This window comes from Marmota marmota, unplaced genomic scaffold (genome assembly GCF_001458135.2).
Source record: "Marmota marmota marmota unplaced genomic scaffold, marMar, whole genome shotgun sequence".
Classification (NCBI taxonomy): Eukaryota; Metazoa; Chordata; class Mammalia; order Rodentia; family Sciuridae; genus Marmota; species Marmota marmota.
The window spans coordinates 11265126-11292822 of NW_025999991.1; the positions used below are offsets into that span (position 1 = coordinate 11265126).

The 27697-nt window shown below is 46.5% G+C and overlaps 1 protein-coding gene across 3 annotated transcripts; it reads left to right on the forward strand.

Moving 5' to 3' along the window:
- The first annotated feature begins 175 nt into the window (after nt 1-175).
- Rbfa (ribosome binding factor A) lies at nt 176-26689 on the forward strand. 3 transcript variants are annotated; one of them, XM_048806699.1, is made up of 8 exons: nt 176-485; nt 2303-2344; nt 2885-3053; nt 3613-3725; nt 5024-5108; nt 6656-6729; nt 8024-8271; nt 24488-26689. In XM_048806699.1, exons 1-8 carry the CDS (start codon nt 322-324, stop codon nt 24517-24519), a joined length of 927 nt encoding a protein of 308 aa, XP_048662656.1. In that variant the 5' UTR covers nt 176-321; the 3' UTR covers nt 24520-26689. The 3 variants fall into 3 exon arrangements, with proteins under 3 accessions (XP_048662656.1, XP_048662655.1, XP_015355099.1); XM_048806698.1 differs by lacking the exon at nt 24488-26689 and adding an exon at nt 11911-12057; XM_015499613.2 differs by lacking the exon at nt 24488-26689 and having other exon boundaries at nt 8024-8649.
- The last annotated feature ends 1008 nt before the right edge of the window (nt 26690-27697 follow it).

Here is a 27697-nt window from a genome sequence, read left to right on the forward strand (position 1 = left end):
GCGCAAATGTGTAGGCGGGGCCGCCCTCTCTCTCCCCGCCCACCCGCCTCCAGGCCAATGACAACTGTACGTCATCGCCCCACCCACCATCCTGCCCCCGTCGCCCCGCCCCACGTCCCGTCGCCCCGCCCCACGTCCCGTCGCCCCGCCCCACGTCCCGTCGCCCCGCCCCCGCGTCCCGTCGCCCCGCCCCCGCGTCCCGTCGCCCCGCCCCACGTCCGCATCACGTCGCTCCGCTCCAACCTTGCGCCGGCCTGCGTCTGTCGTCCAGCCTCGGTGTCGGATCCGGCGCCCGCTGGTGCTGGCAGAGTCCTCCCGGACATGTGGGCTGCCGCCCGCGGTCTGTGCTGCCCCGGCGCCTGGGTGCTGTTGCGGCGGGGCTGCGGTGAGGCTGCACTCCACCGCGCCCGCACGCGGAGCCTGCACGGCTCTGCCGTCTCCTGTGGCAGCAAGAACTTGCTCAAGAAATTTGCTTCGAAAACCAGGTATGCGCGGTGCTGAGGCTGCGGGGGCGAGGTCCACGGCGGGTGACAGGTTCATGGGGGACAAACGTGTGTCCTCCGGGGACCGCGGGTGGCTACGGGGGTTATTAACACTGCCTTTTCTTTGTGGCCTTTGTCTTGTTAATTAGTTGTTTTTTTGTGTGATGCTGGGACCCATGGCCTTGTGCATGCGAGGCAAGCACCCTACCAACTGAGCTATATTCCCAGCCCTCAATTAGTTTTCTTAATGTTAAGATGAGTACAGTCAGTCATTTTTAATTTTTTTTTTTTAGATGTTGATGGACCTTTATTTTATTCATTCACTTACATGTGGTGCTAAGAATTGAACCCCATGCCTCACACATGCTAGACAAGCGCTCTGCCACTGAGCCAAAATCCCAGCCCCCATGTAAGACATTTTTATCTTCACCCCACTTTAGTTTTTACTGTTGGTGGGTATGTTTTTTGGTTCTGTTTATTCTTCATTTTAGACAGGGTTTTATTTAATATGCCCCGTCTGACCTCAAACGTGTCTCAGCTTTTGGCATGGCTGGGATCACAGGCCTGCATCACTTGTTTTGTTCAATAAACTACTTTAAAGATAGTTTTACGTTTCCAGAAAAATTGCAAAGTACTGTTTGAGGAGTACTGTTAGACTAGTAGTAGTGTGCCCTCTATTGGGTTTTTTTTGGTGTTTCCTCATGGTTGTGTGTGGGCTGTGGAGTTTGGAGAGGAGCCTGCAGAGGCGATTTTGTCACATCAAGGGTGTGTGTGGTCCACACAGGTGCTGATCACCTGGCTGGGTGTTTGTCAGGTGTCTACCCTGAGCAGTGACTCTTCCTCCACTTTCCATACTGTCCTTTTTGGGAAGAAGTCAGTATGTGAAGTCGCTGCCTAAGGAGGAGAGAATTGTGCTCAGAAACTATTTGGGATTCTGTGTGGGAGATGCATATCTTCTCCTCCATTTGTTAATTCACTCACATCAGTGTGGATTTGTGGATTATAATCCACTATGACTTTACTTTGCTCTCATTATTCCAACTGTGGCCGTTAGGAGCCCTCTCAGTGTCTCTGTACCATTGACACCCCAATCGTGTGGGGTTCTGTGTGCCTATTTAGCATATCCTTACTTTCCAGTGCTACAAGGTGTGCCAGGTTCATCTTACATATCCTGTTCTTGTGCCACAATCCTAGAATCAACCCTTTCTCTGAGGACTCCTGGTCCTGGTAAAGTGGCACCATGGGTTGGGTGCCTGGTGTACATGCTCCACTGGGGTGTCTGTTGTTGGGGCCTTTCCATTTGTGAAGTAAAAAGTCTGTGCTTACGGCTCCCTTACATAGATGCTTACCCATAAACGTCTTTGTGTATAATCATCTGCTTCCAGCTCCAGCTCACCACCACATAGATCATGTAGCCCCTGTGCCTTGCTCACCTGTAACTCCCTCTTTAAAAGTGAGCAGTGGGGTCTCCCTGGCCATTATGATTGTCTAGCCTTAGCATATGGCATAGCAGTACCAGTACCCTCAACCTGGCCCTCCATGGGAACCACTTGGTCAACTGGGCGTGGTGTTTATGTACATCTTGGGAGATATTTTAAGGTCCTCTTTCTCTACCCTTAGGACTGTAGGCAAATTTGAAAGTCAAAATTATGAAGTTGAATTAAAACTGTTTTCTGCCTTGCCTCCACAACAATGCTGTTCATTAACTGCCTACATTTTGGGGCCCCATGCCATTGAGGTATGAACCCTCTTAAGGTAGGTTACGCAACTCTTGTGATTTGCTGGCACTTTCCAATGTGGCTTTTGCTTTCTCCTTGCAGGAAGAAGTTCTGGTATGAAGGTCCTTCCCTGGGGTTTACTGGGTGAGTGTCAAGCAGCCCCCTCGTCGTCGTGGTGGGTGAGATTCACAGTTGGCACAGCTCTTGCCTGACTGGCTGTCCAAATCTGCCCTGGAGGGTAGTGTCTGTGTGTGTGGGGCTGCTAGCATGGATTTAACCGTTTCAGATAAAAATTGACTATGGCTGACATTTTCTAGAATGTCCTGTTATTTAATTATTTAGTGTTCATCAAATTTTTAGTGTATGTGAACCACAAAAGTTCATATGATAAATGGTTCAAACTAGAAAAAATACATTGTGTATACTAAAAATATATTGTGTTTACTTTTTAACAGTGAGTTTTTATGGTATGCAAATTATACCTCAAAAAATTTTTTAAAAAATAAAACTGGCAGCAGTTTTGATCTTGGGAACAACAGACATACTTTACCTTAGAGCTGAGGTAACCGAGGTGACTATTGTCTGTCTTACGTTGATGGCACTCTTCCCCAACCCAAGTTGGTGATGGGTGACAGGTGTAACCTGCCCTTGGGCCGTGTTCTTCTTCTTAATGGAGACTTATAGGCCTTCCAAATTGGACTTGCTCCTGAAGAGAACCTCAAAGAGGACCAGGAAGGAAGACCATGTGCGCCTGCGGGCCCTGAACGGCCTCCTCCATAAAGCGCTGACAGACTTGTTAAGCACCCCTGAAGTGAGCCAGGAGGTCTACAACCTGAATGTGGAGCTCTCCAAGGTAGAGGGCAGGCCAGAGGAGAGAAGACGGAGTTCAGCTCTCCCAGCTGAGCTCTGCACCCCGTGGCCTTGGTTTGGGGCTGCAGAGTCGTGGGGAGTGCTAGAGACAAGGGGTTCCTGTGCTGGGCACAGAGGCAGCCAGGCTGCCACCCAGGGGTGGGACCCATGACCCCGCAGCACCTGCATGCTGTCTGACCCTGGAAGAAGGCCTGAGGAGGCTCTGAGGTGTGGTTAAGACACCTGCCTTTGCTTGGCATAAAGACAGGAGGGTCCTCTGATCCCTCAGAGGATGTGAGCCATGAGGAGAAGGGGCAGTTCTGTGTTTCCAGTCTGCATCTTAGGAGAGGCTGTGAGGCCGGTGCAGGGCTCCAGCTGCGGACAGTCCTGGGGAAGGGGCGTTGGGTTCCTGCCTGCCACGAGTACTCTGTAGCAGCAGTGCTGGCCTCTGTGGGGCACGGACACTGCTCTTGGGCAGGAGGCTAAAGGGAGCTGTGGTTTTCATCCCGGGAAGGTTGTCTGAGGAAGCCTGTAAACAGAGTGTGCCTGTGGTTGGTTTCTAGGTCTCGCTGACTCCAGACTTCTCAGCCTGCCGCGTCTATTGGAAGGTGAGCCTCTCGGCGGACCAGAACAAGAGCACAGAGGCCACCCTGCAGAGGAGTGCGGCGCACATGAGGTGATGCCCCTGTTTCTTGCTTTCCGCTGGCACCCAGGTCGCCAGGCTGTTGTACTTGTAGGTTTCACTCATGAAGGAGTTCTGCTTTGAAGGAAAATTCTGGGTTAATTTTCTTGAATTTAGAGTATAGTTCACATTTTTTCCATAGGATGTGATGTAGTTGACTTTCAGCTCAGTTGTGTAGGACCCTGGAGGTGTTTTCCTGGAGGTTAAAGTATGACTTTAAAAGTCTACCAAGAATCAGCAGATAACAGGTGTAGTATTTTTCAGGGAGGTGGTGAGGCTAAGATGGTTCTTGTGACACAGGGATGTTTCCACCTCTGTCCCTGGAGGCACCTTGTCAGCACTGTGGTGATGCTCACAGTGAGACATGCCACGTGCCCTGAAACATTGCAAATGAATAAGCAGGACACGCTTCAAGTGCAGTCTGTGACACCCCTGTGGTTGGGCCCCCTGTCCCAGCTGTTCGAGGTAGGTGTGTGGCGAATATTGTTTCAAAGAAGAGTGAGGCAAGCCTGCTACTTGAGGGTAAATAGCTGGCTGTATCCACCACAGCAATAAGCCTTTCAATTGAAAATCAAACTTATAAAAATCAGCATCCACCACTGAGCTCATGGCTTCCAGGTGCTCCAGTTGGTTCTGAGAGAATGCATCAGTGTTCTGAAACTCTGGGTCACTTGCTATGCAGGTGACCAGTGTACAAGGCTACAAGCTATGTAGGCAGATCTCTCTGTTGTCGTGCCAGAGACTGCTGTGTTGTCAGCTGCAGAGGCCCTTGCTGGTTGGTGTCTTGGATTCTGTGCTGCTGCTGAGTTGGACGTGTGTGCCACACCTAGCTTGGCACATGTTTGTATCTCATGACAGAGCCACACAGAGACCATTTTTCTCCAGCATCTAGGACATGAGGGTGGAGCCATGCCAGGGATTGTCCACTGAGTGCAGGACAGGCTGCCAGGGCCCAGACCCTGGTGCCCAGGGCCACAGAAGATTCTGTGTTCGAATTGGTGTTCATTGGCTCTCAGATGTGTTGGAGGAATTGGTTATAGTGCATTCTGCACCCTTTTGTAATAGGCAGCTCAGTACAGAAACTTTTTCATCTGTGTTTTTTTCCCTTGAGATTGTCTTGCTACCCTGTCCAGGCTAGCCTTCAAGTCCTGGGCTCCCTGCCCTGCCCCATCTACCCTGTGTGCTGGTCTAATTTTCATATTTGGGATTCCCACATAGCTTGTGTTGAGCACCTACCCTCTCCACTAGGTGTCCAGGTGGAGCCCAGAGTCTCACATCTCTCCTCTCCTTAGACACCTGTTGATGTCCCAGCAGACCCTGAGGAATGTGCCGCCAATAGTGTTCATTCAAGACAGAAAAAACGCAGCTCTGGCAGAGGTGAGGCTTATAAATAATTGCCCTTTTATGATATAAACTTATATGAATAGGATTTTAAATTTGTTAATTTTTAAATACTCAATAGATAATGTTTTAAAAACTCTGCGAAGGAGTTTTTTAAGGAAGGCCCTTAACCCTGTTTGCAGTGGCAACCACAGTGTAACCCCTTTTCTGGTTCTAAGTCTTTGCTCATCAATGGAACTCTGACCAGTGACCCAGAGTGCTGTTTCTCAGTGTATGAACTTAAGGTGGCCAGAGCTGCCCTGTGTGCTTGCCTCGCATCTCACCGCCTCCCCACCTAACCTGAGGTTGTAGAATTCACTTTCTGACCTAAGTATTTAACCACCATTTTCTTTGCTTTAGAGGAGTTTTGTTACAAAGATTGAAACTGGAGGTTAAAGTATGTTATAACTTTTTAAAAGTCTACCAAGAATCAGCAGATAACAAGTGTAGTGTTTTTCCTGGATAACTGTCATCCACTGGACAACCAGAGAGGATTTAGCTTCACAGAAGGAAAGGATCTAGTTTGACGTGTGTGTCTTTTGTTACTCATGACACAGATAACATAGGAAACATTGTGCAGGTAGTGACCCTGACAGTGGAGGAATGTCCCCAGTTAGAAGAAGCAGCAGGGACAGTAGTCCTTACAAGGCACTGGGGCAGAGAGCTCAACTGTGCGAGTGCTGAGGCCACCAGGGCAACTGGCCATGCAGCCCCAAGCTAAACTTCTCACCTGTAGCTCCTGTAGTCTCTGGGGAGGCAGGTTCCACAGGTTCCTTCCGACACATCTCTGGAGGAGGGAAGGCACAGCTGTGCCTGAAGTGGGCCACTGCCACTAGAGGATGGAAGTGCAGATCCCAGATGGGCCACTGGAACAGCCAGGGCCGAGTCCAGCAGGGTGTGTGGGTGATGTCCTGTGTGGACAGCAGCCTGCCTCCTGGTTGCTGCTGCTGTGTTCCTGCTCAGATTCCTTGCCCTGCAGAGCTCCTGCCTCTGCAGCTTGACTGCAGCCTTCCTAGCACCTGCTGTCTTGCCTTGCCAGAGGCTTTTTCTCCCCTAAAGCACACAAATTACGTGGCCACAGGGAAGCATTTTATGAAACTACAGTAGACACTAGTAAATATTAGTTCTTTAATCGTTGTTTAATGGGTTTCCAACGTTTGTAAGTTTCACATAAGCCTCAGTTCATTGTCAGAGAGAGGTGCCATGTTAGAATAGCACCAAGGCAGCTGCAAGCTCAGGCTGTCGCACAACCCCAGAGCAGAGAGATCTACAAAAGGGCAGATGAAGTCCACCCAGGAGGCCCATGGTTGGCCTTATGCCTGAGGACAGCAGGTGTTTCTGCCCCCTTCCCAGTGTGGATTGAAAGTGTGGCCTTTGACTGCTTATGAGGATGGGAGGTGTGGACCAAGGCTGCCTGTGTGGACTTTAGGCTTGGCCCACAGATCCAGTGCTTCCTGTGTGGGGGAGGGGGAGACGGTAAAGGGGTGGGATGGGGGGAGGGGGAAGGGTGGGTAGTGACCTACCACTGTGGTGCTCCTTTTCAGATTGATGGTTTACTGGCAGTGGCTGAGTTTGGACCTCCAGATGAAGGAGACCACCCCATAGGAGATGATCCCAGGTGATGTGTGGGGATGTGTTTCCATTCCCTGGGGCCGATTACCAGGCACAGGATTAGTGTTTTTGTAGTGGCTGTGTGATCTGTGTCCCACTAGCCCATGTTGCCCCTTGGTACTTGGCCCTGGGGCCCAGGCATCCACAGGCAGTGGTCTGCAGGCACATGGTGAGGCCTGTGGCGTCTGTGAGGCTTCGTCCACTGGGGAGATGGCCGCATTGTCTTGGCTTCCTTGTTGGCTCAGTGCACTTTTAAACATTTTTAAAATATTATGTGCATTTTTTTTACTTTCATCTGATTTACTTATTTAAATTGGGGGTTTTTTAGTTATCAATGGACCTTTATTTTATTTATTTATTTATATGTGGTGCTGAAAATTGAACCCAATGCCTCACACATGCTGGACAAGCGCTCTACCACTGAGTCACAATACCAGCCCCCCTTATTTATTTATTTTTATGTGGTGCTGAGGATCCAACCTGTGCCTCACATGTGCTAGGCAAGTGCTCTGCCACAGAGCTACGACCTCAGCCCTGGCTTAGTGCACTTTAACTGGGTGCATGCAGTATGCCAGGCCTTGTCGTAGCTCTCAGATGCTACCCTGCTGTGCTGTGGGTGGGGCCGGCTGGGGGAGGCTGAGGATGCAGTGATCATTACTGATGAGCCTATCATCCTTAGAGGAAGGGTGCAGGAAAGTGGATTTGCATGGCTGGTGGAGGTGCAGGTACACCTCTGAGGAACAACACAGTCTGGTCACAAGCCTGGGAACAGGGGTGTTTGTGGAGGGGCTGGCCTAGATAGGAGCAGCATCTGCATTTTTGGTGCTTCAGCGACTGCAGGGCCCAGCAGTAAGTCTGGGTTGAACCAGCCTGCAGGAGCTAGTGCCACGGCTCCATGTCACCACAGCCTGCACATCCTGACCATCAGGGAGCCAGCATGGGGAAGAGGCAAGCCAGAGAGCCTCCAGGGTTTAGTGTTGACGGGTAAGAGGGTGATGTGACTGCAGTCAGGTTTTGTCGTTTGGTGTGTCACTGACCTGAGTTACTGCACCTGTAGGCCCACCTGTGATTCTGTTCAACGGCCTGCTGTTCCTGCCGTGCTTAATGTATTCATGATGGTACCAAGTGGCATCAGGACTATGCTGGCCACTGGTTCTGAAATCCAGAAATCCCTTCCACATCCTTGTCCAGGAGGTGCATATGTGGGCAGGTGTAGGACATGCCCCCAGTGGCATTTTATACTGATGACTGTGGTCATGGCGTGGCTTATGCTTGGTATGAAGGTTCCTCTTCTCCTTCAGGGACCCTGATGCCCTATCACCACATGATGCCCCAGGACCTGCTTCATGCTCAAGTCTGTGTGGGATCGATCATGAGGCACTCAGCAAGCAAATAATGGAGTACAAACGGAGGAAGGAGAGAGGACTCCTGAGCCTGGCGTTGCGGGGGCAAGAGCAGGGGGCTGAGCCCACACAGCTGGTGAGGAGGAGGAGGAGGAAGACCCTGTCCTGCCAGGACAAGGACAGCTCCCCCAGGAGTTTCCTGCTGGGTGAGGATGAGGATGAGGATGAGGACAAGGACTACACTCTAGGGTGTGAATGTCAGACCCATGAAGCAGAGCAGGAGTGGGGGGCAGACCCTGGGGACGAAGGGGCAGAGCAGGGCCCCTGTGGCAGAACAGGGCAGGGGCAGGGTTAGGCTTTAGGCTGCCTAACCACGCCTGTGGGATAGGAGCCAGTGCTTGAGAGGCGCATGTTCTGCTCTTCAGACAGTCCATGGAGCTGAAGCTTTGGGTGGTGGTGTCCATTTCCTGCTGTTTGGCTTGTGATAACTTTTCCATGTATCTAAACACAGTGTCCTACACAAAAGTCATTTGTTTTCTCCAATACCGTGTGATCAAAAAAATACATGATTATCTTCCCAGTGAGTCCTGTACAAACGTGAAGACAAAGAGATTATATCTCAAACACTGGTGCAGGCACAGCCAACCACAGAGCTGGATGTAGCAGTGCAAAGGCTAGGGTCAGAGCCTGCAGGTCCACCTCTGCAGACCTGCCCAGCAAGCGCTGCTGCCCAGTGCCGCATCCTCTGGCTGTGCTCCCTTCCTGGCTGTGCTCTATTCTCTGGCTGTGCTTTAAGCTATCATTTCCACCTGCTGGTTAAAGCAATGAGCAGGAAGCATGTGTAGGTGAGTTTGGAGGGCTCTTGGTGACTCCTGCCGTACCTGAATTCCAGCCAGCCCTGAGGTGCTGACGCTTTCCATCTCAGCACCTCTGTCCACCTGGTGCTCTTTCTTTGTTTTTTTTTTTTTTTTTTTAAATATTTGTTTTTTAGGTGTAGTTGGACACAGTACCTTTATTTTTCTTATTTATTTTTATGTGGTGCTGAGGATCAAACCCAGGGCCTCGCAAGTGCTAGGTGAGCGCTCTACTGCCGAGCCCCAGCCCCAGCCACCAGCTGATGCTCTTTCTAAAACCTGTCTGAGTGTCCAGCAGGCCTGGTCTTTGCTTTCCAGGGAACCTGTGACTCTGGACAAGTTTCCAGACAGCTTATCTGTTGTACTTAATTTCTTTCATCAGATGTAAGGTGAAGACTTGTTTTACTCTTTGTCAAAAGAGAAAACACATGTGCTCCACCTTGTAAATTATGTTTTGGTTCATTTTGAACAGCAAAATCACCAACAGAAGATGCAAAAATGTGCTGAACGCGGTGCTTAGATTGTTGAAAATATGCTTTTTTGCAATATGAGCTAAAATGAGAATGCAGAGTTACCTTGCTGAGCCTCAGCTAGGAACATGTGTTGAACTGGCCCAAATTGTTTGTGTGTGTGTTTCCTCCCCTGAGTGAAGGAATGCACCACAGTGACAACCTGCAGCTCCCCACAGTAACTAGTAACAGTCATCAATTACTAGTCATAACCAGTAGCAGCCAGCAGCTACCATTAGGAACTGCCTGTGACACTGGCAGATAGGAATTGAACCTGGTGTTCTCTAGTCTCAGCCCCTGAGGATTGTCTCCTGCCCTGGTGATGCTCTTACCCTGTGCCCTTGCCCTCTCCCTGCTCTGAAACCTATCCCTGCATCCTTAAGCTGACAGGACTCTGAGGGTATAGCCCCTTACCTGTGGACAGCCCCTCAACTTGGTCTGCCTGATACTTCTCAGGTCAGAGTCAGGCTGCACTTGTGTCTTTGGTGGCAACAGCTTCTCTGCCATGGGATGCCGGCTGTTGACACCATCATATTAGTGGCCCATGAAGGTGATGTCTGCCAGCCTCCCCAGTGTAAAGTCACTTCCCCCCAGTCCTGATAAATTGCCACATTGATTTTACTCAGTTATCTAACCAACATGCACTCAGGCTTCCTGTTCACTCAGAAGTTATACTCTCTGTACTCTACAATGCTACTGTGTTCTGGAGCTGAGCCTCTTTCTGTGTTAGTGTGTTCTGAGGCTGTGCCCTGGGATGTGGTAATGTGTTCAGAATCTTGCAGTTTCCAGTTTAGCCATTGCTTCAGTTTCCTCTGATTGCGCTAACAAATCACAAAATCAGTATCTGAGAGCAACAGAAACTTGCTGTTCTGGAGGCAGAGTCCAGATGCAGGTGCCCCACAGCCGTGCTTCTTCCCAGACCCCTCTGCCTCTTCAATGCTTATGGTTCCAGGCACTGCTGGACTGTGCTCTATCCTCAGGTGCAGTTTTGTGTCTCCTTTAAAGACACGTGTGGTGCTGAGATTGTGGCTCAGTGGTAGAGCACTTGCCTATCATGTGTGAGGCACTGGGTTTGATCCTCAGCACCACATATAAATAAATAAAGATCCATGGACAACTTAAAACAAACAAAAAAAAAGCACGTGTGGCAGGGTTCAGGACCCACTCTAAATCCAGGACGATCTCATTTTGTTTTATTTTTTATTTATTTATTTTTTTTGCATTTTTGTTGTATTATTTTTTTATTTATTTTTATTTTTTTTATTGGTTGTTCAAAATATTACAAAGCTCTTGACATATCATCTTTCATACATTTGATTCAAGTGGGTTATGAACTCCCATTTTTATCCTGTATACAGATTGCAGAATCACATCGGTTACACATCCACGTTTTTACATATTGCCATACTAGTGACTGTTGTATTCTGCTATCTTTCCTGTCCTCTACTATCCCCCTCCCATCCCCTCCCATCTTCTCTCTCTACCCTATCTACCGTAATTCATTTCTCTCCCTTGATTTTTTTTTTTCCCTTTCCCCTCACATCCTCTTATATATAATTTTGTGTAACAGTGAGGGTCTCCTTCCATTTCCATGCAATTTCCTTTCTCTCTCCCTTTCCCTCCCACCTCTCGTCCCTGTTTAATGTTAATCTTTTTCTCATGCTCTTCTTCCCTGCTCTGTTTTTAGTTGCTCTCCTTATATCAAAGAATACATTTGGCATTTGTTTTTTAGGGATTGGCTAGCTTCACTTAGCATAATCTGCTCTAATGCCATCCATTTCCCTGCAAATTCCATGATTTTGCAGGACGATCTCATTTTGAAGTCTTTAATCACACCCATGAGGACCACATTTCCAAATGAAGTCAGTTTGAACACTGTATGGCTATACATGGAGGTGAACCACCGTACCAGGCATGAAGTGTTATCCCATTGTTTCTTTAACGTCTTTCCCTCTTTCTTGTCCTTTCCACTATACATGTGGTGAATTAATGGTGTAAATGATTTTGCTGGGCACGGTAGCCACACCTGTAACCCCAGCACTAGGGAGACTAAGGCAGGAGGATCACAAGTTCCAAGACAGCCTGAGCAACTTAGTGAGACCCTGTCTTAAAATAAAAAGGCCTGAGAGTGTAGCTCAGAAGTACAGCACCCAGTTCAATCACCAGTACCTCCACCAGAGTGCTATTTCCTTCATCTCTGATCAAATCTATTGTTTAGCACATTTAGTAAATTTTTCATTTCAATCGTTGATCATTTGGCTGCAGTTTTTTTTTTTTTTTAAATATGTATTTTTTAGGTGTAGATGGGAACAACACAATACCTTTATTTTTATGTGGTGTTGAGGATCGAACCCGGGCCCCACCTGTGCTAGGCGAGCGCAATACCACTGAGCCACAATCCCAGCCCAAGGCTGCAGTTTTTTTAAAAAATATTTTTTAGTTGTTGATGGATCTTTTATTTTATTTGTTTGTTTATATGCAGTGCTGAGGATCAAACCCAGGGCTTCATGCATGCAAGGCAAGCACTCTACCAACCAACTGAACTGTATCCCTAGCCCCCAACAGAGCTTTTTATCTAAAGGGTATACGTTATTCCTCATACTGCATAATAAAATGTAGGAAAACAAAATAACGTGCAAGACTTCGTTTTTAAAAGACGGGCAATCTTTAGTATGTATTAATAGTGCCTGTTTCAACTAAATCACACAAAAGAATTTACAAGATGCACAGTTTGGCACTTTTTTTTTTTTTAATAAAATTTTTAATGGCAGTGTTAGGTTCACAGCAGAATTGAGAGGAAGATAGAGATCTCCCGTAGATGCCCTGTCCTTCCCCACTATTTTATGTCCTGCATCACAATCCATGAGCCCAAATTGACAAGTTAGTATCCCCAAAGTCCATAGTACATTAGATTTCTCTGTATTTTCTAGAATATTAAAACTGTAGTTTTAGAACTGTACATACCAAGAAATGGATCACTTAGCTAATAATTATTAGAAAATTTGTGTCATGCCCCTATAATCCCAGTGATTCTGAGAGGCTGAGGCCGGAGAGTTGTTGCAAATTCAGGGCAGCCAGGGCAATTTAGCAAGATACTGTCTCAAAAATAAAAGAGGCTGGGGATGTAGCTCAGTTTTAGAGCATCTCTGGGTTCAATTCCCCCATACCAAAAAAAAGAAAAAAAGGGTCCAGAAATCCGAGGAAGACTGAAGAATGTCCCTAGCAATCTGCTTTGATTTTTTTTCTGGCTTTCCGGGTTCAGAACCATCAGATTGTGAATTGGGCATTTAAATTGACCATTTGGGAAAAGACACCTGTTATGAATCGGATCTGGAGTGCCTTCCAAAGACAAGTGTTGACGGCTTGGTCCCCAACACAGCAGTGTCCAGAGGTGGAGCTTTTGGATGTGATTGTAACATGGGGGCTCTAAATTCATCAGTGGGTTAATCCATTTCATGGATTATAATTGGAATGGGGGCTAGGGTTGTGACTCAGAGGTAGAGCGCTCGCCTAGCATGAGTGAGGCACTGGGTTCAATCCTCAGCACCACCTACAACTAAAAAACATATATATTTTTGAAAAAATAATTGGAATGGACTGTGGAAGGAGATGGAACCTGTGGGCAGGTGGGGACAGTAGTGGAAGAAGCAGGTTGCTGGAGTGTGCTCTTGGAAAGGATCTCTCCTCCCGTCTCCCCCTTCCCAGCCGCCGGTTTCCGAAGCAGCTTTCCTCCTCCACTGCCCTTCAGGGTGATGTTCTGCCTCACCACAGGCCTAGAGCAGTCTACCATGGGTTCTTTTCCTTCTTCAAGTTGTATATATCTGGTATTTGGGCATAATGAGGAAAGGCTGAGTAACACAAGGCCTCTTCCTTTTGCTGTTCCCTCCCAGTACAACACTGGTTTCCTGCTGGTCATTGTTCTCCAGAGCACAGGAGAACAGTCATGCAAAATGTGCAGATCCCAAGAGACTAAAGGCTGGAGACCTGGAGCTCTGAGGGTCAGAGAAAGGTGTCCCAGCTCCAAGGGTGCTGTGCATGGCAGGGGGAGACTTGCCTCCTCTGCCTTTTTGTAATTGGGTGGACCCAGCACGGCTTTCCTCTCAGCCAACCTCTGGAGACACCCTCACAGACACACCCAGAAGTAAGCTCTACCAGCCTCTAGGTATTCCCCAGCCTAGTCAAACCCCGGCCTACAAAGAACCAAAGTCTTCCCAGTTCCCAAAGTCAAAAATCTGCCAGCCATCCAAAGACGGTCAGACCTGCCAGTTTTGAGCACATGTCTATGGGACTTCAGGTGCCATCCAGTTCCCCGACACTCAGGAAAGAGAACACCATCTGCCATATTGCTTTATTTTAAACAAGAAACTAATGTGTTTCCACAACCTTAGTTCCGTTCAGCTTTATGAGCTGTGGAGGTTTTTATACTTAGAGCCAGCCTCGAGTACGGTGTAGTTGGTGGTGCAGGTCCCGATGCAACTCAGAATGAGGGGCAGGACATTTTGGTATGGTCCCCTGGCTGCCCACTGTCTGCCAGATCTGAAGAGACTTATTCCTGCCCCGGCCATTCATTGCTGAGAGGAAGTATCTTAGTGGCTTTTGAGATCTCAGGAGATGCCCACCTGGGTCCTCGCCTGAGCACCAAGCTTCAGCTCCAGATCCCTATGGGAGCCAGGCTGGCGCCTGCCGAGGTCCAACCCTGGCAAGAGGAGTGAGGGTCCGGGGGGTCCTGAAGGAGGAGTGGCATCGGTGAAAGAAGAGGAGTCAAGATGACAGGTTGCAAGTTACGAGCAACCTCCAGAAGACATCTCTCTGCCTCTGGGACCTTTATTTTTATACCTTTTTTACAGGTGTTTTTTTTAGGTAGTTAATGGATAGCTTCAAAGCCCGAAACTTTTTTGATTTACATAATTTTCAAGAATTACAATCTTTTCTGACATACATTGATTACCTGAGATATTGAGTACATTGTTCAAAATATTTTTCTGTAACTTTAGTCAATCATAATTAAGCTTTTACGTTTTCTCCTCAATCACTAGGTGCTAGGCGACACAACTAGACTACATGACTCTTGACCTATTATTCACTTCTAACTTAAAAGCATACCTATAATTATTTCATTAACCTTTAACTTTAAAGCATACTTATGATTATTGGTAAGTTTTCTTCTAAACTAAAATCCTAGTAAAACACACTTAAAGTAGTGAAAGTCTGTTATTAAAAAGCCTACTACTCTGAAGTGCCTCTAAAATATGTTAATTTTACATTTTTCTATTTTAATTTTCAAGGTAATTTCATTTTTTCATATGACCTATTCAACTGCTTTCTTAAAGAACTTCCTTGATCCTTGGTCAAATCACACCAATTCTTATGTCTTTGTAATCTTTAACTAAAGGGCAGGCTTTACACCTCAACTCATTTGTCATTTATATTAACTGTGTTTTTCCATTTTCATCATAAGTTTCTGCGTAAAGCAAAGGAGGGTCTATTGGTTGGGGAATGTATTTTTATTAGCCTCTTGTCCTAGAGGGAATACCATAAGCTACATACGGTGATCCTTGTATTGTTGGCACAGCAATTGTTTTTCTGTAGTTAGGCAATTGTACAGGTTGTGGCTTTAGGATAGGATTGGGGGGGCTAGTGTAAATTGTTAACCAGGGGATAAATATTTCTTGTTTAAGCTTGAAGAATAACACTATTGTTTGTATCCTGAGAGACATTGAAATGCACCTCATAGCATATCTCAACTGTATCCTTAGTCTCCTTCTGGGAATTTTCCTGCAATCTTAGGCAATGGGTACTTTTATTATTGATTGTCGTATGCCCTGTTATCCATATCATGAGTATCATAAACAAAACACTTAGCATTCCTAATGGTTCCAGTTTCCAGATGGTGCTGCCCTGCCGCAGCATCCTCCACGCTGTGATCCTGTCAGACAGCAGGGGCAGGAATGCCTTCACCAGGCACCCACTCTCTGAGCACCCGAGGGGCAGCCTGGAGTGGTTCCATGCCAAATGCGACCTCTGGACCAGCTGCAGCTGCTCTGGCTGGGCCTGGAGGGCCTCGCTCCAAGCCCCAACCTGCAAGTAAGCCCGCATGGGTACTCATCCTGACACCTACCGTGTCCCGCACCTGTGTGAGCCTCAGGCCGGCGCGCAGGTGGAAATGGGCCAGGGTAAGGGTCGACTGTGCAGCAGCTGGAAGTGTTTTCTCTTAAGATCTTGGAAAAAGCGAGGCTTCTGGGTTGCTGTGGGTACTGGGTGACATCTGGCCCGTGGAGGGCTGAGGACCGGGGTGGGGAATGTAGGCTTTCCTACCCCAGCTGCGAGGCTGAAGGGAGACAAGCTTCTGCAGAGCCAGCAGAGACCCAGCAGGGCTGCAGGGTATGGAAGCTCAGTCCGTGACTCAGCCTGGTGGCCTGGGCGCTGGTCTAGGGCTCTGGGACCCAACCCTCGTGTGACCCAGGCACCAGAGGAGGGGTGAGAAGCGGTTGAGAGGTGTGGCTCCAACCCTTCCCAGGACCACTTTCAGCGGGTGCGCTCCTAGCTGGGCGCGTGCGGAGAGAGGTTCGCCCAGGTGAGGAGCTACCCCAGGACAGCAGGTCTGGGCTTGGTCAGGACGCAGTGACCTTTCCCGTGTGGTTGCCGGGCCCTGCCCGCGGCGAGCGGTGCTCTCCTGGCAGGTCTCTCCTGGCAGGTCCGCAGCCCCACACCCCCACACCGAGGCTGCAAGCTCATGGAACCCAACTATCACATTCCGCAGAGGCGCTGACCTGACCCTCTGGTGCTGGGGAAAGAACTTAGAAAGCTAAGCCTTTTCCATTTTCGGGCCCTTTCCATCTCTTCAAATGGCCGTTCACTGGGGTTAGAGGGTACTGGAAGGATTTTCAGTCCTGAGCAGTGCATTAAGAGAAGGGTGCTTGGGGGCTGGGAGATGTGGCTCAGTGGTAGAGTGTAGGCCCTGGGTTCAATCCTCAGCACTACATAAAAATAAATTGCCGCAGTCTGGCTGGGCACAAAATAACTGAGCCACCACACCGCCTCGTAGATTCAAACAGCAACTCTTTATTCCCGAACTCTCACCGGCACTCTACAAGCACGTTCTGGGGAAAATTACTCCCTCTGCGTACCAATTCTCTCAGAACCCCCGCGAGAACTCAATGGGAACTCAAGGAGTGGGCACCTGAGGCAGCAGGATCCGCCCTAAACCTGGAGCCACCCTAATCCAGCAGGATCCACCCTAAACCTGGAGCCACCCTAATCCCTGAGCAGGGTCACCTTTCTGAACAATTTCAACCCCAAAATGCCATGCGTCCAACTTGGCTATGGCTCTCAGCAATAAATAAATAAAACAAAGGTATTGTGTTCAACTACAACTAAAATACAAACATTAAAAAGAGAGAGGGGCTGGGATTGTGGCTCAGCGGTAGAGCGCTCGCTTAGCACAGGCGGGACCCAGGTTCAATCCTCAGCACCACATAAAAATAAAGGCATTGTGTTGTGTCCTTCTACACCAAAAAATAAATATTTTAAAAAGTAAGAGAGACGGAGAGAAGGGCACTTGCCCCCTCCTTTGTGGAACCTTTTTTCACGGTGGGACTTAAGAGTAAGGGGATAATTCTGTAAACTGAACCCACTGTGCTGACACATACTTTATTTTATTTTTAAAATTTTATTTATTTATTGGTATGTGGTGCTGAGAATCGAATCCAGTGCCTCACACATGCTAGGCAAGTGCTCTACCATTGAGCCAATCCCTGCCCCACATACTTTATTTTTAAAGCAGTTTACTTGCAGCCCTGCCTGACTTAAGTTGATAGGATACATTACATTTCTCAGTAAATAACCTCTTATCTGCAGGAGAAATTCAGGCTGATAAGAACAAAAGTTACCCTGAAAACTTGGGTGTGCTTTTTTGACACTTACATACATAGACCAGATCCCAGGACTCGGGGAGATAAGGATAATTACCCCTAGCCATAAAATCTGTTAGAACAAGTTCCAATTAGAACCCATTATCACTGGTCAAAGTGACCCAGAATTGCTTTGGATTTTTTAAATATATATTTTTAGTTGTAGATGGAACAGTACCTTTATTTTGTTTAGTTTTATGTGGTGCTGCAGATGGAACTCAGGGTCTCACACATGCTCGGCAAGCGCTCTACCACTGAGCTACAACCTGAGCCCATTGCTTTGGATTTTTACCATGCCCAGTGGGGACTTGGAAATCTGATATAATTTCCTGTCAGTCAGATGTCAAGAGGTGGATCTGGGCAGGTTCTCTGGCAATATTCCTGGGCCCCAATAGATTCTGAAGGCAGAAGGGGCACCCTATTCTCCTCTCTGAGGACCCTCTCTTTCCCTATTCCTTTCCTCTTTCCTATTCCTTCTAATAAATTATGTTGTTCCTTTACTAAGTCTTCTGACTTGCCTGGAATCCTCTCAAGCAAAAGCACAAGAATCCCCTGGGGTGGGGGGACATCACTGTATTGCAGGCTCTGTGGGCAGGTCTCTTCTGCAACAATAGCATTTGCCAAAACCACCCAGCCTGTACCCAGGTTTCCATCAGGAACACAGGAAAGAACTTTCCCTAATCCACAAAATCTTCTGTGCTCCTGGGTGTTCTGCCAACTAGCATCCTGCTTCTGTATTCCAAGGAAACTAATCTTAACCTCAGGCCCCTGTCCCTCCCCACACACAAAGTGTAGGTGTGTGACTCAGGGATTGTCCCCATGAAGGAACATGTCCCTGTGAGAGAATATGAGCAGAGTACTCTTCCAAACAAAACAAATAAATGTGTCTTGGGGCTCCAGATACCTAAGGGCTCAAGCAGGAATGGATTAGGGTCTTCTAGGATTTTAGGAACCTTAGATGCAGCCTAGTAGGGAGGGGAGAAATAAACCACAGCTGACCTGTCTCTTCCAGCTCCCTGCTCAGGGATATTTTCAGTTTTCTTCACCTCTCAGTGTCTGGGAGAATGAGATTTCTAAGTGCAGCATTCGATAGTAGGAGACCAGCTGGGTTCCTGGTCTGAACACAAGTCTTCCAGTCTGCCTCAGCAGTCCCTCGGAGAGAAGGGTGGTTGACTGAGATGTACAGTTCAGTCCTGTCCATCTCTTATTGCCACTTCCATGCTGGCTGGGACCACACTGCCTGTGACTGCAGCTCTCTTCTTCCTACTCATCAGCACATCATCGATGTGTGTCTGCCATAAGAAAGGTACTTATAGAATACATCAACACAAACTTTCTAAACTCTACCATTCATTGTTTAGTTGGGGCAAATTATAGGCATTTCTAAGGAGAGGAGGGAATAGTGATTAAGACTAGTGAATGATCAGCAATCAGACGTGATGGGTCCCACCAACAGGTCTTGTTCAAATTCTGGAACCTCACCTAGAGGCTAACCCACAGACATGCTGTGAGCACTACCAGGGCCTATATATCAAGTATAAAAGGCCTTGAGGCTCACCTTTGAGAACACCTCCAGCCAAATCTCTTGTTCCATTTGTTACGAAAATGGAAGGTGGGGGTTGTTAGTGCAAAAGGACCAGGCTGGATGCAAAGCTTAAACATCATCTCAGCACAGTTTTTATTTGGGAATGGAGTGATGCCTCTGATGGACCCATTTTCCTGGTGGAAATGGCCACTGGCCAAGGGGAGGCAGTAAAAAGGCTTCTCTATGTTATACTAGCAGATGAACATGTCAGTTTGGGTTATCTTTCCTGGGCCAGATGGATGGTGTGGGGTCAATGATCAGGAGCTGGGATTTCTCTTTACTGGGCCTGACGGACAGTGTGGGATCAGATTTAGGGTGGGATCAATGCCTTGGCCTCTTCCCAGAAACTGTCATTTCAGACTTGATGGATATCTCCTCCCCAAGGGCTTGTCTTGTCAGTGGAAAAGACAGTGAGTCCCTCGTTCCTTCTCCCCAGGCCGTGTTATTTTGGGTTTGTCTTTTTCCATATCCAACAGGGGTGAACCCAGATGGAGCATGAGAAGGTAGTAGCCTTGGTGCTGTCTGCAATGCCTGGGTAACAGATTTTGCTCCATGCTCTGCCCAGAACCATTTATAAGCTCTCGAGCTGGCACACCAAAATGGAGTTTTCTGCTATCAGGCTCCCTCTCGCATGGCGGGAGTTCTTTCTCTTCTCACTTAATTAAGTCCTGTTTCATTTACTCTTCCCTTCCATGATTGCCTGTAGCTTTTATTCTTCAAAATTTGTGAAACAAGAATCCAGAAGGAAACTGGAGAATTGGGGGAATCTGGTCTCATCTCCAGACTCCGGTTTCAATAGGATTCCTCCCTACTGGACATTACTGGCCGGCGAACACAGCATGAGGCCTCCAATGAAGTCAAGCCCGTGGATGTGCTTATTAGCCTCCCCTGAAGGGTAATCATAGTTAACTTGACTTCTTCAATTCAACACCTCAGACATTAGGTAAACACCTGTTGCAGACAGAGAAAAGAGGTAAGGAGAGCAGATGTGCACATGGCCCTCCTGCCACTGACTGGTTCAGCTCCTTGGGCTCTTGGTGTCCAGTGCACAGATGTGATTCATTCAAGTCTTGCTTTGCCTGAGAGACTTGTTAGTTAAGTGTTCTTGTTACTGAAAGCTCTGTCCTTGTCCCCTAGGCCAATTCAGTAAGGAAGACATGGTTTTGAGAAAAAGGAAAAAGAAGGTTTGTCACAGGAGAGGAGCTGTCTCTGGACCAGGGTCCCAGGAGTTCCCGGAGAAGAGGGGAACTCGACTCAGGACCAGCCGGTTCTTGGCATGGTGATGTAGGAGAGTTTCAGTATGAGCTACAAAAAGGCACAGGCAGCTTTAGTTAGAAAGGCAGACCCACATTCAAGGGTGAACGCAGGCTGTCTTCAGAGTGAGAGCCCACCTTGGGCTGAGAGTCCAGTGTTTACAGAATGGCTGTAGGTGGATCCAGGGTGGAGCTGCACAATTTCATGCCAGTTTTCCTGGGCTTGCATATTTCCTTCATTTTATAAGGACATTTTACAAGGCATGTTTATAACTGTGTTTCTGTCTCTTAATGGCTTGAGGAGGGTTCCCTTAAGATTCCATATTTATCTCTCCTAAATTGCTGTCTCAGTGGATCTTTTAGCAGGTTTGGGTGAAACTGTGGAGTCAGCTCTCCTTCCAGGACCTTATATGCCTCCCCTATCTTGTGTCTTTATCCTAAAAAGCACATCAGACTGGGCATGGTGGCACACACCTGTAATCCCAATGGCTCAGAAGACTGAGACAGGAGGATCCTGAGTTCAAAGCCAGCCTTAGCAACGGCGAGGCACTTAGCAACTAAGTGAGACCCTGTCTCTAATAAAATACAAAATAGGACTGGGGATGTGGCTCGTGGTTGAGTGCCCCTGAGTTCAATCCCCAGTACTAGAAACAAAACAAAACAAAAACAAACAAACAAACAAAACCCCACATCTGACCAGATCACTGGCACAGCCCCTAGGAACTGTGAATGGCCTACTCCCAGCCCCTCCCGTGCAGGACATTGCCCAAACTGAGCGGCTCACTTGCAACCCTGTTCTGGCTCTATCCGGGGAGCTCTGGTCACTTGCTTCCCTCTTTTCTCTCCTGCTTGCTGAGAGTTCTCTCCCACTGTGCACAGTTCTGCAGAGACCCCTGGAGTAGGCTCCTGGCACATCCACAAATAAGCTTTTCTGCACAACTCTGGGAACCTGTAGCCACTCCCTGCAGCCTGGGGCTCAGGGAGGACTTACAGCAGCACAGGGAACACGAGGCCATGGAGGCTGGCGGGAGGTGCCCCTTAACTCCCCAGAGAAGCAGCACGGACATTTCCCCCAGCTGGTGGCTGGAATAGGGTGCCCTTTAAGGATGCCCTCAAGGTAACATGCTCACCAGATCCCACAGTTGTGGGACATTGGGATGGAGGTGGGGCTGGGAGGCCAGCAAGAAGATGTGAATTTCAATTCTACAACCACCTGCTATGGACAGGCTGAATTGTATAATAAGTAAAATCTTTTTGCCATTCTAAGATGGGAAAAGATTACTATTATTTCTGCTGTCTAAAGTCTTGAAATGCCTTTGCCTTGCTATCCTGATCATGGCTTTGCCAGTCCAGTCAGGCAGGGGCCTCTCTGATCACTCTCTGAGCTGAACTGGAAACTAACTGATGCACAGGAACACACCTGGCTGAAGCCTGGGGACACACAGGGGAAGCAAGAGACAAAGGACTGCTGCCACTCCAGGTGGGCCTTGTGAGCCATGTTCCAGGGCCCTGTGGCCCCACTTTGGGGGCTGTGAGGGCAGGGAAGAGGACCACTATGGCTAACAGGGCTCTCAGACCCACGCTTAGGCCAGAGCCCAGGTAGGACCAGATTTGGCACCCTCACCTGTGACTCTGCATTAGAGCCCACCTGGGAAGCTGTGTGTGCGGGGCCCAGCAGGTCTGTGTGAAGGACTAGGCCTCAGCCTAGCCCCAGGGGCCACAGTCTTGGGTGGCAGCCTCGGTGACAGCAGGGGAAAATTCCTGGAGAAGGTCCTGTCTTGGCCAAGTGAAAAGGTTGTGTTTAGAAAACAGGCTCATGGACATTTCCCAAGGTCCTCCTGTGTGCGGTCAATGCGGACTTGAGTGTGGCATGCTCACCCAGGACACCTTGCCTTTGCACATCCAGAGTGTCCCCACCCTCTGCTGACTTCACAGTGTTTTTTATGGATGTGTAACTTCAGTCCTCAACTACCTGTGCCCTGAAGTCTTCTCCTTCCTTTCCGACCTATGGGGACAGTCCCCCTGCTGAGAGTAGGCCTTGAAGCCTGTAGTGCAGAGTCCTCCCTCCCTCAGTGTTTGTTTCACAGGCTTTGGAGCTTCAGAGTCTAGTGCTTGCATGTTTTCCCTTATCACGTCTGCTGAATGAGTGTCAACGTGCTGTCGTTTTTCTCTCCTAACACTTTCCACTTAGGTCTAATGTATAATGTTACTGTAACCATGCTGGCTCTTTTGGCTGCTATTTGATGGATTGTCTTTTTCCATCATTTCACTTTCAACCTATTTGTGTTTTGGGTCTAAAGTGAGTAGCATATAGCTTGATCAAATTTTTAAAATCATCTAATCAGTCTTTATCCTTTAGTTGATGAATTTGTTACATTTATATTTAATGTGATTACTGAGAAATAAGAACTTCTGCCATTTTGCTTTTGTTTTCTATATTTCCTTTGTTTTTGTTCCTTAATTTCCCCAATATTGCCTCCTTTTGGATTTGACAGGTTTTGGTTTCCTTTTTATATCCCTTTCTGTATATTTTATTTTCCTAATGGTTACTATGGGGACTAGAGTTAAATCCTAAATTTATATCAACCTAGTTTGAATTGATACAAACTTGGCTTCAACAGCATTCATTAAATCTGTTCCTTTATATTGTTGCAACTAATTTCATCTTTGTAAGTGTGTCCCCAATTTTCACAGATTTATAATTACTGTTTTCTGCATCTACTTCTTTTTTTTTTTTAAATATTTATTTTTTAGTTTTCGGCGGACACAACATCTTTGTTTGTATGTGGTGCTGAGGATCGAACCCGGGCCGCATGCATGCCAGGCAAGCGCGCCACCGCTCGAGCCACATCCCCAGACCCGCATCTACTTCTTAAATCACACACATCACTTATAACCCAACAGCATAACAAAGTAACACTAGCTTTTTAACCTTTACTGGAGATCTTTATTTCTTTGTATTGTTCTGATTTATTACACAGGTTCCTCTCATTTTACCCTGGATTCTCTTTAGCATTTCTTGTAGCCAAGTTCTCCTGGTGATGAATTCCTTTATCCTTTGTTTATCTGGCAATGTTATAACTTCTCTTTTATTCTTACATGACAGGGTTTTTTTTTTTTCCTTGAAATAATTTAAACATACCATTCTATTGCCTCTGACCTTCATGGTTTCTGACAAAGAAAAGGCTCTTAGCTTGTTGAGGATTGCGCGTATGTTGCAAGTTGCTTCTCTTCTCACTGTTTTCAGCCTTCACTTTGGCTTTTTTTGCATGTGTATGTGGTGCTGGGGTTAAACCCAGAGCCACGTTCATGCTAGGTGAGGGCTCCACCACTGAGTTACATTCTCAGTCCTGTTTTATTTCAAGACAGGGTCTCCCAAAAGTTGTTCAGGCTGGCCTTTACTTGTGATCTTCCTGCCTCAGGCTCCCAAGTAGCTGTGATTACAGATGTGTGCCAACATGTCCAGCTTATTATTGGCTTTTGAAAGTTGGCTGTAATGTATCTCATTGTGGGTTCTGAGTTTATCCTGATCAGAGTTTTTTGAGTTTCTTTTATGTGTAGATTCATGTTTTTTTTTTTTTTTTGCATTTGTGAAGTTTTGGGTCATTATTTCTTCAAATACTTTCTCCTGCCTTTCTTTCTTCTTCTTCATAGTATACACTGATGGTGTCATGTAAGTTCCTTAGACTCTGTTTATTTTTTTATGTATATTTTTTTAGATGCAGTTGGACACAATACCTTTATTTTATTTATTTTTATGTGGTGTTAAGGATTGAACTCACCACCTCGCACGCGCTGGACAAACACTGTACTGCTGAGCCACAACCCCAGCCCCATCTGTTTATTTTTATTTAGTTTTTTTTTTTTAATTTCTGCTCTTCAGACTAGGTAATTTCAATTGTGATGTAGTCAAATGTGTGGATCATTTTGTTTGTCTGCTCTAATCTGATGTTGGGCCTCTTAGTGAATATTTCATTTAGCTGTTGTAGGTTTCAGCTTCAGAGTGCTTTTTAAAATTTCGTTCTGTTTAAAGTCTCTGTCTCTGTATCAATAATCTTTTCAGTTCATTAATAATTCTCTTAGTTGCCATGGTTTCCTTCTGCACATTTAATACAAGTATTTTACAGTCTTGGTCTAATAAGTCCAATGTCTTGGTTTTCTCAGAAATGTTTATTGTTAATTTCATATTTTCTTCTCTAAATGGACAATAATTTTCTGTTTCTTTATGTACTTTGTTAATTTTTATTAAGAAGTGGAAAATTTGGATGTTGTAATGTGGTAGCTCTGAGAATAATATGTACCCTTTCCCAGGGATTGGTGGAGTTGCTGGTCAAGAGGTATAGTTGATGGAGTTTCTTGTTGGTGGTCATATCCAAGGATGGATCACATGGCAAGTTATAAGACAGTCTTCAGTGAGTGTTAAAAAATTGAAATCATATAAAATATTTCTTCCGATCAGAATAGAATGAAACTAGAAGTGAATAAAACAAGAAAACAGGAAATTCATAAACAAATGGAAATTAAACAACACACTTTTAAAGAAAACAGTGGTTCCAGAAGAAATCACTAAGCAACCTTGAATATATTTTGGAATAACTGAAGACAAAACTACAGCATGCCAAAACTTATGGGACATAGTGAAGGTAGTACTTGGAAGGAAACTTATATGGGTAAGTGCTATATTAAAAAAGAAGGAAGCTGTCATGAACAACTTAATTTTACATCTTATAAACCAGAAAGAAAAGAGCAAACTAATCCCCAGGCCAAAAGAAGCAAGGAGGTAATAAAGATTAAGCAAAAATAAATGGAATTGAGGGTAGGAAAACAGTAGAATCCACAAAAACAAAATTGAGTTTTTTGAAAAGATCAACACAATTGACAAGTCTTTACCTAGACCAACTAAGAAAAAAGAAAAGGAGGTGCACAAACTGAAATCAGAAATCAAAGAAGGGACACTACTACTGACCTGACAGAAGTCAAAAACATTTGAGGAGACTGTTATGAACAGTTGTATTCTAACACATGAGATGATTTAGAAATTCACAACTCTGGGAATCACACAAATTATCAATACTGGTTTGAGAGAAAATCTCAACAGAATCCATAGCAAGTAGAGATTGAATCACTTATCAAAAACTTCCCCCAGAAGAAAAGCCCAGAACCAGATGGCTTCTCTGATGAAGTCTATAAAACAGTTTGAGAAGACACAGCATGAATCTCACCAAACTATTCCAACAACACCAGAGGAGGGAGCCCTTGCTAATGCATTCCATGAGGTCAGCACCACCTGAGAGGAACAGCGTCACCACTGAGACAGCCACAGACCCACACCACCCACCAAGCGGAGCGTCAGCTTCCTGGGGTTGCAGTAAGGGAGTGCTACAAACCGGGCACTTGGAGACAGCCTGAAGAGTTCTGGAGCCAGAATGCCAAGGTCAAAGTCCTTGCAGGGTTTTGGCTCTGCAGAGAATCTGTCTGTCTTTCTAGCCTCTAATAGTTCCCCACAACCTCTGGAGCTCCTTGGCTTGCTCTACTTCACTCCTTCATCTTCACACCATGATCTTCTTGTGTATCTGTCTTCAAGGGACACCAGTTGTATTGGTATAGAGCTTCCCCAACTCCATTATTAAGCAAAATATAGAAATAAACAGCATCTGAATTGGAAATGAAGAAGCAAACTATCTCTGTTTTCAGTTGATTCTACATACAGAAAATCACAGAGAATTCACACAAATCTGTTAGAGCTAATAAACAAATTTAGCAATTAGAGAGTGCATGATTACTGTATAAAGAAATAAACAATTTTTTTGAGTACCGGGGGTGGAGCCCAAGTTGTTGTACAAATGAGTTACACCCTCAATACTTTCTATTCTGAGATAGGATCACACTAAGTTGAAAACTGCCCACTTGATGCTCCTGAATGGCAGGGACTACAGGGGTGTGCCACCTCTTCTGGACACAATTCTATTTCTAATATTATTATTTTTTGGAAGCTGCCACATAGGAATGAGCACAGACCCTTAACCTTGAGCAACAGAGGTGTGAGCCTGGTTCCCACTGCGCATGGAAACAGGTGGATTTCATCTCCTCTCGGCAGGGGGATGAAGGTCTGGGAGTGGACATCACCCAGTGAGACTGGGCTACAGCCCCCTAAACCCAATCCCTCGCCTCCTTTGGGTGGAACTTTCTCAAGTGTCTTTCTCCTCAATAAAAAGGGTCTCAGGCATGCTCCCCACCCCCCTCTCTCTCTCTTTCCAACGGACCCTTAAGGTTGAGAGCCACCCCGGATTCCTTAAGGTATTTCTAGGTGTTAGATGCTCCTTCTGCCGTTTTCTTAGGTTATTGGTGCTGCCAGCTCTGTGAACCCAGCTCAGGTCACCAGCCTGGCTGGTTGGTGATAATTATTGATGAAGAATACTTAGAAGGGCTGGGGATGTGGCTCAAGCGGTAATGCGATCGCCTGGCATGTGCGGGGCGCTGGGTTCCATCCTCAGCACCACATAAAAATAAAATAAGGATGTTGTGTCCACCGAAAACTGAAAAAAAAATTTAAAAAATTCTCTCTCTCTCTCTTTAAAAAAAAAATACTTAGACGCAAACCCAAGGAGGTGAAATACTGACAACTACAGAATACTGCTTAAGTAAATAGAAAGAGATTGCATGTTTATGGATTGGGAGACAATGTATTCAAGATGGCAAAGCCACCTGGATACCACCTCATAATCACCATGGTAATGAAAACAATGACAGCCAGCTAAACACAGTGCGCAACACTGGAAGCAGACAGCCAGACAGAGATGCCTAAGAAGAGAAGAGTTGGGGGTGCATCACTCAGAAGGAGGGAGATTCTGAGCCCCACCCAGGAGGGGGAGCAGGGGAGCTCTCAGGCCCCGCCCAGTGAGAGGAGAAGGAGTTGACCAGCTTCCTTCAGGGTGCTGGGAAATAGGAACTCTTTGCCTTGCTAGTGGAACGTGACTAGTACAGCTACTGTGAAAAACACTTTGCCAGCCCCTCAAAAAGTGAAATATAATTTCTATATGATCCAGCAGTTTTACGCCCACCCCCACATAGACTTGACCTTCAACCCAGGCTTGGATTGTAGTTTCCATTTATATACAGATTTATTTTTCATAGATTTGGCACAATTTTAAAAAAGATCACAGAGCCTTCAAATGTCAAAAAAAAAAGTAGGTTTATTGTTTGTGCTTAATATACATGTGGATGGAAGTCCATTTCATCTCTTACTACTATAGTAGTACAAATCTATTATAAAAATTAAAATTTATCAAAACTTGCAGAGACTGTTCTGCAGTGCCATCTGCAGCCTCTAGGGAGGTGAACAGATGTAAACCAGTAGTATTGATATGACTGCATGAAGTTAACTGTTGTACCCTACACTACTGTGACTATTTTGTAGAGCCCTCTTTTGCTAGAGTCCCTGTAGTCACCAGTGTGTGTCACCATCATGTCAGACAACAGCTGGTGGTCCCCAGCAAGGTGTACCTAGCAAAAAGGGATCTC

Coding starts and splice junctions, on each gene's coding strand:
- Rbfa (XM_015499613.2), top strand. CDS start 322: ATGTGGGCTGCCGCCCGCGGTCTGTGCTGCCCCGGCGCCTGGGTGCTG. Junction 3,726..5,023: donor AGGAGTGCGGCGCACATGAG/GTGATGCCCCTG, acceptor TCCTCTCCTTAG/ACACCTGTTGATGTCCCAGC. Junction 6,730..8,023: donor CCCATAGGAGATGATCCCAG/GTGATGTGTGGG, acceptor CTTCTCCTTCAG/GGACCCTGATGCCCTATCAC.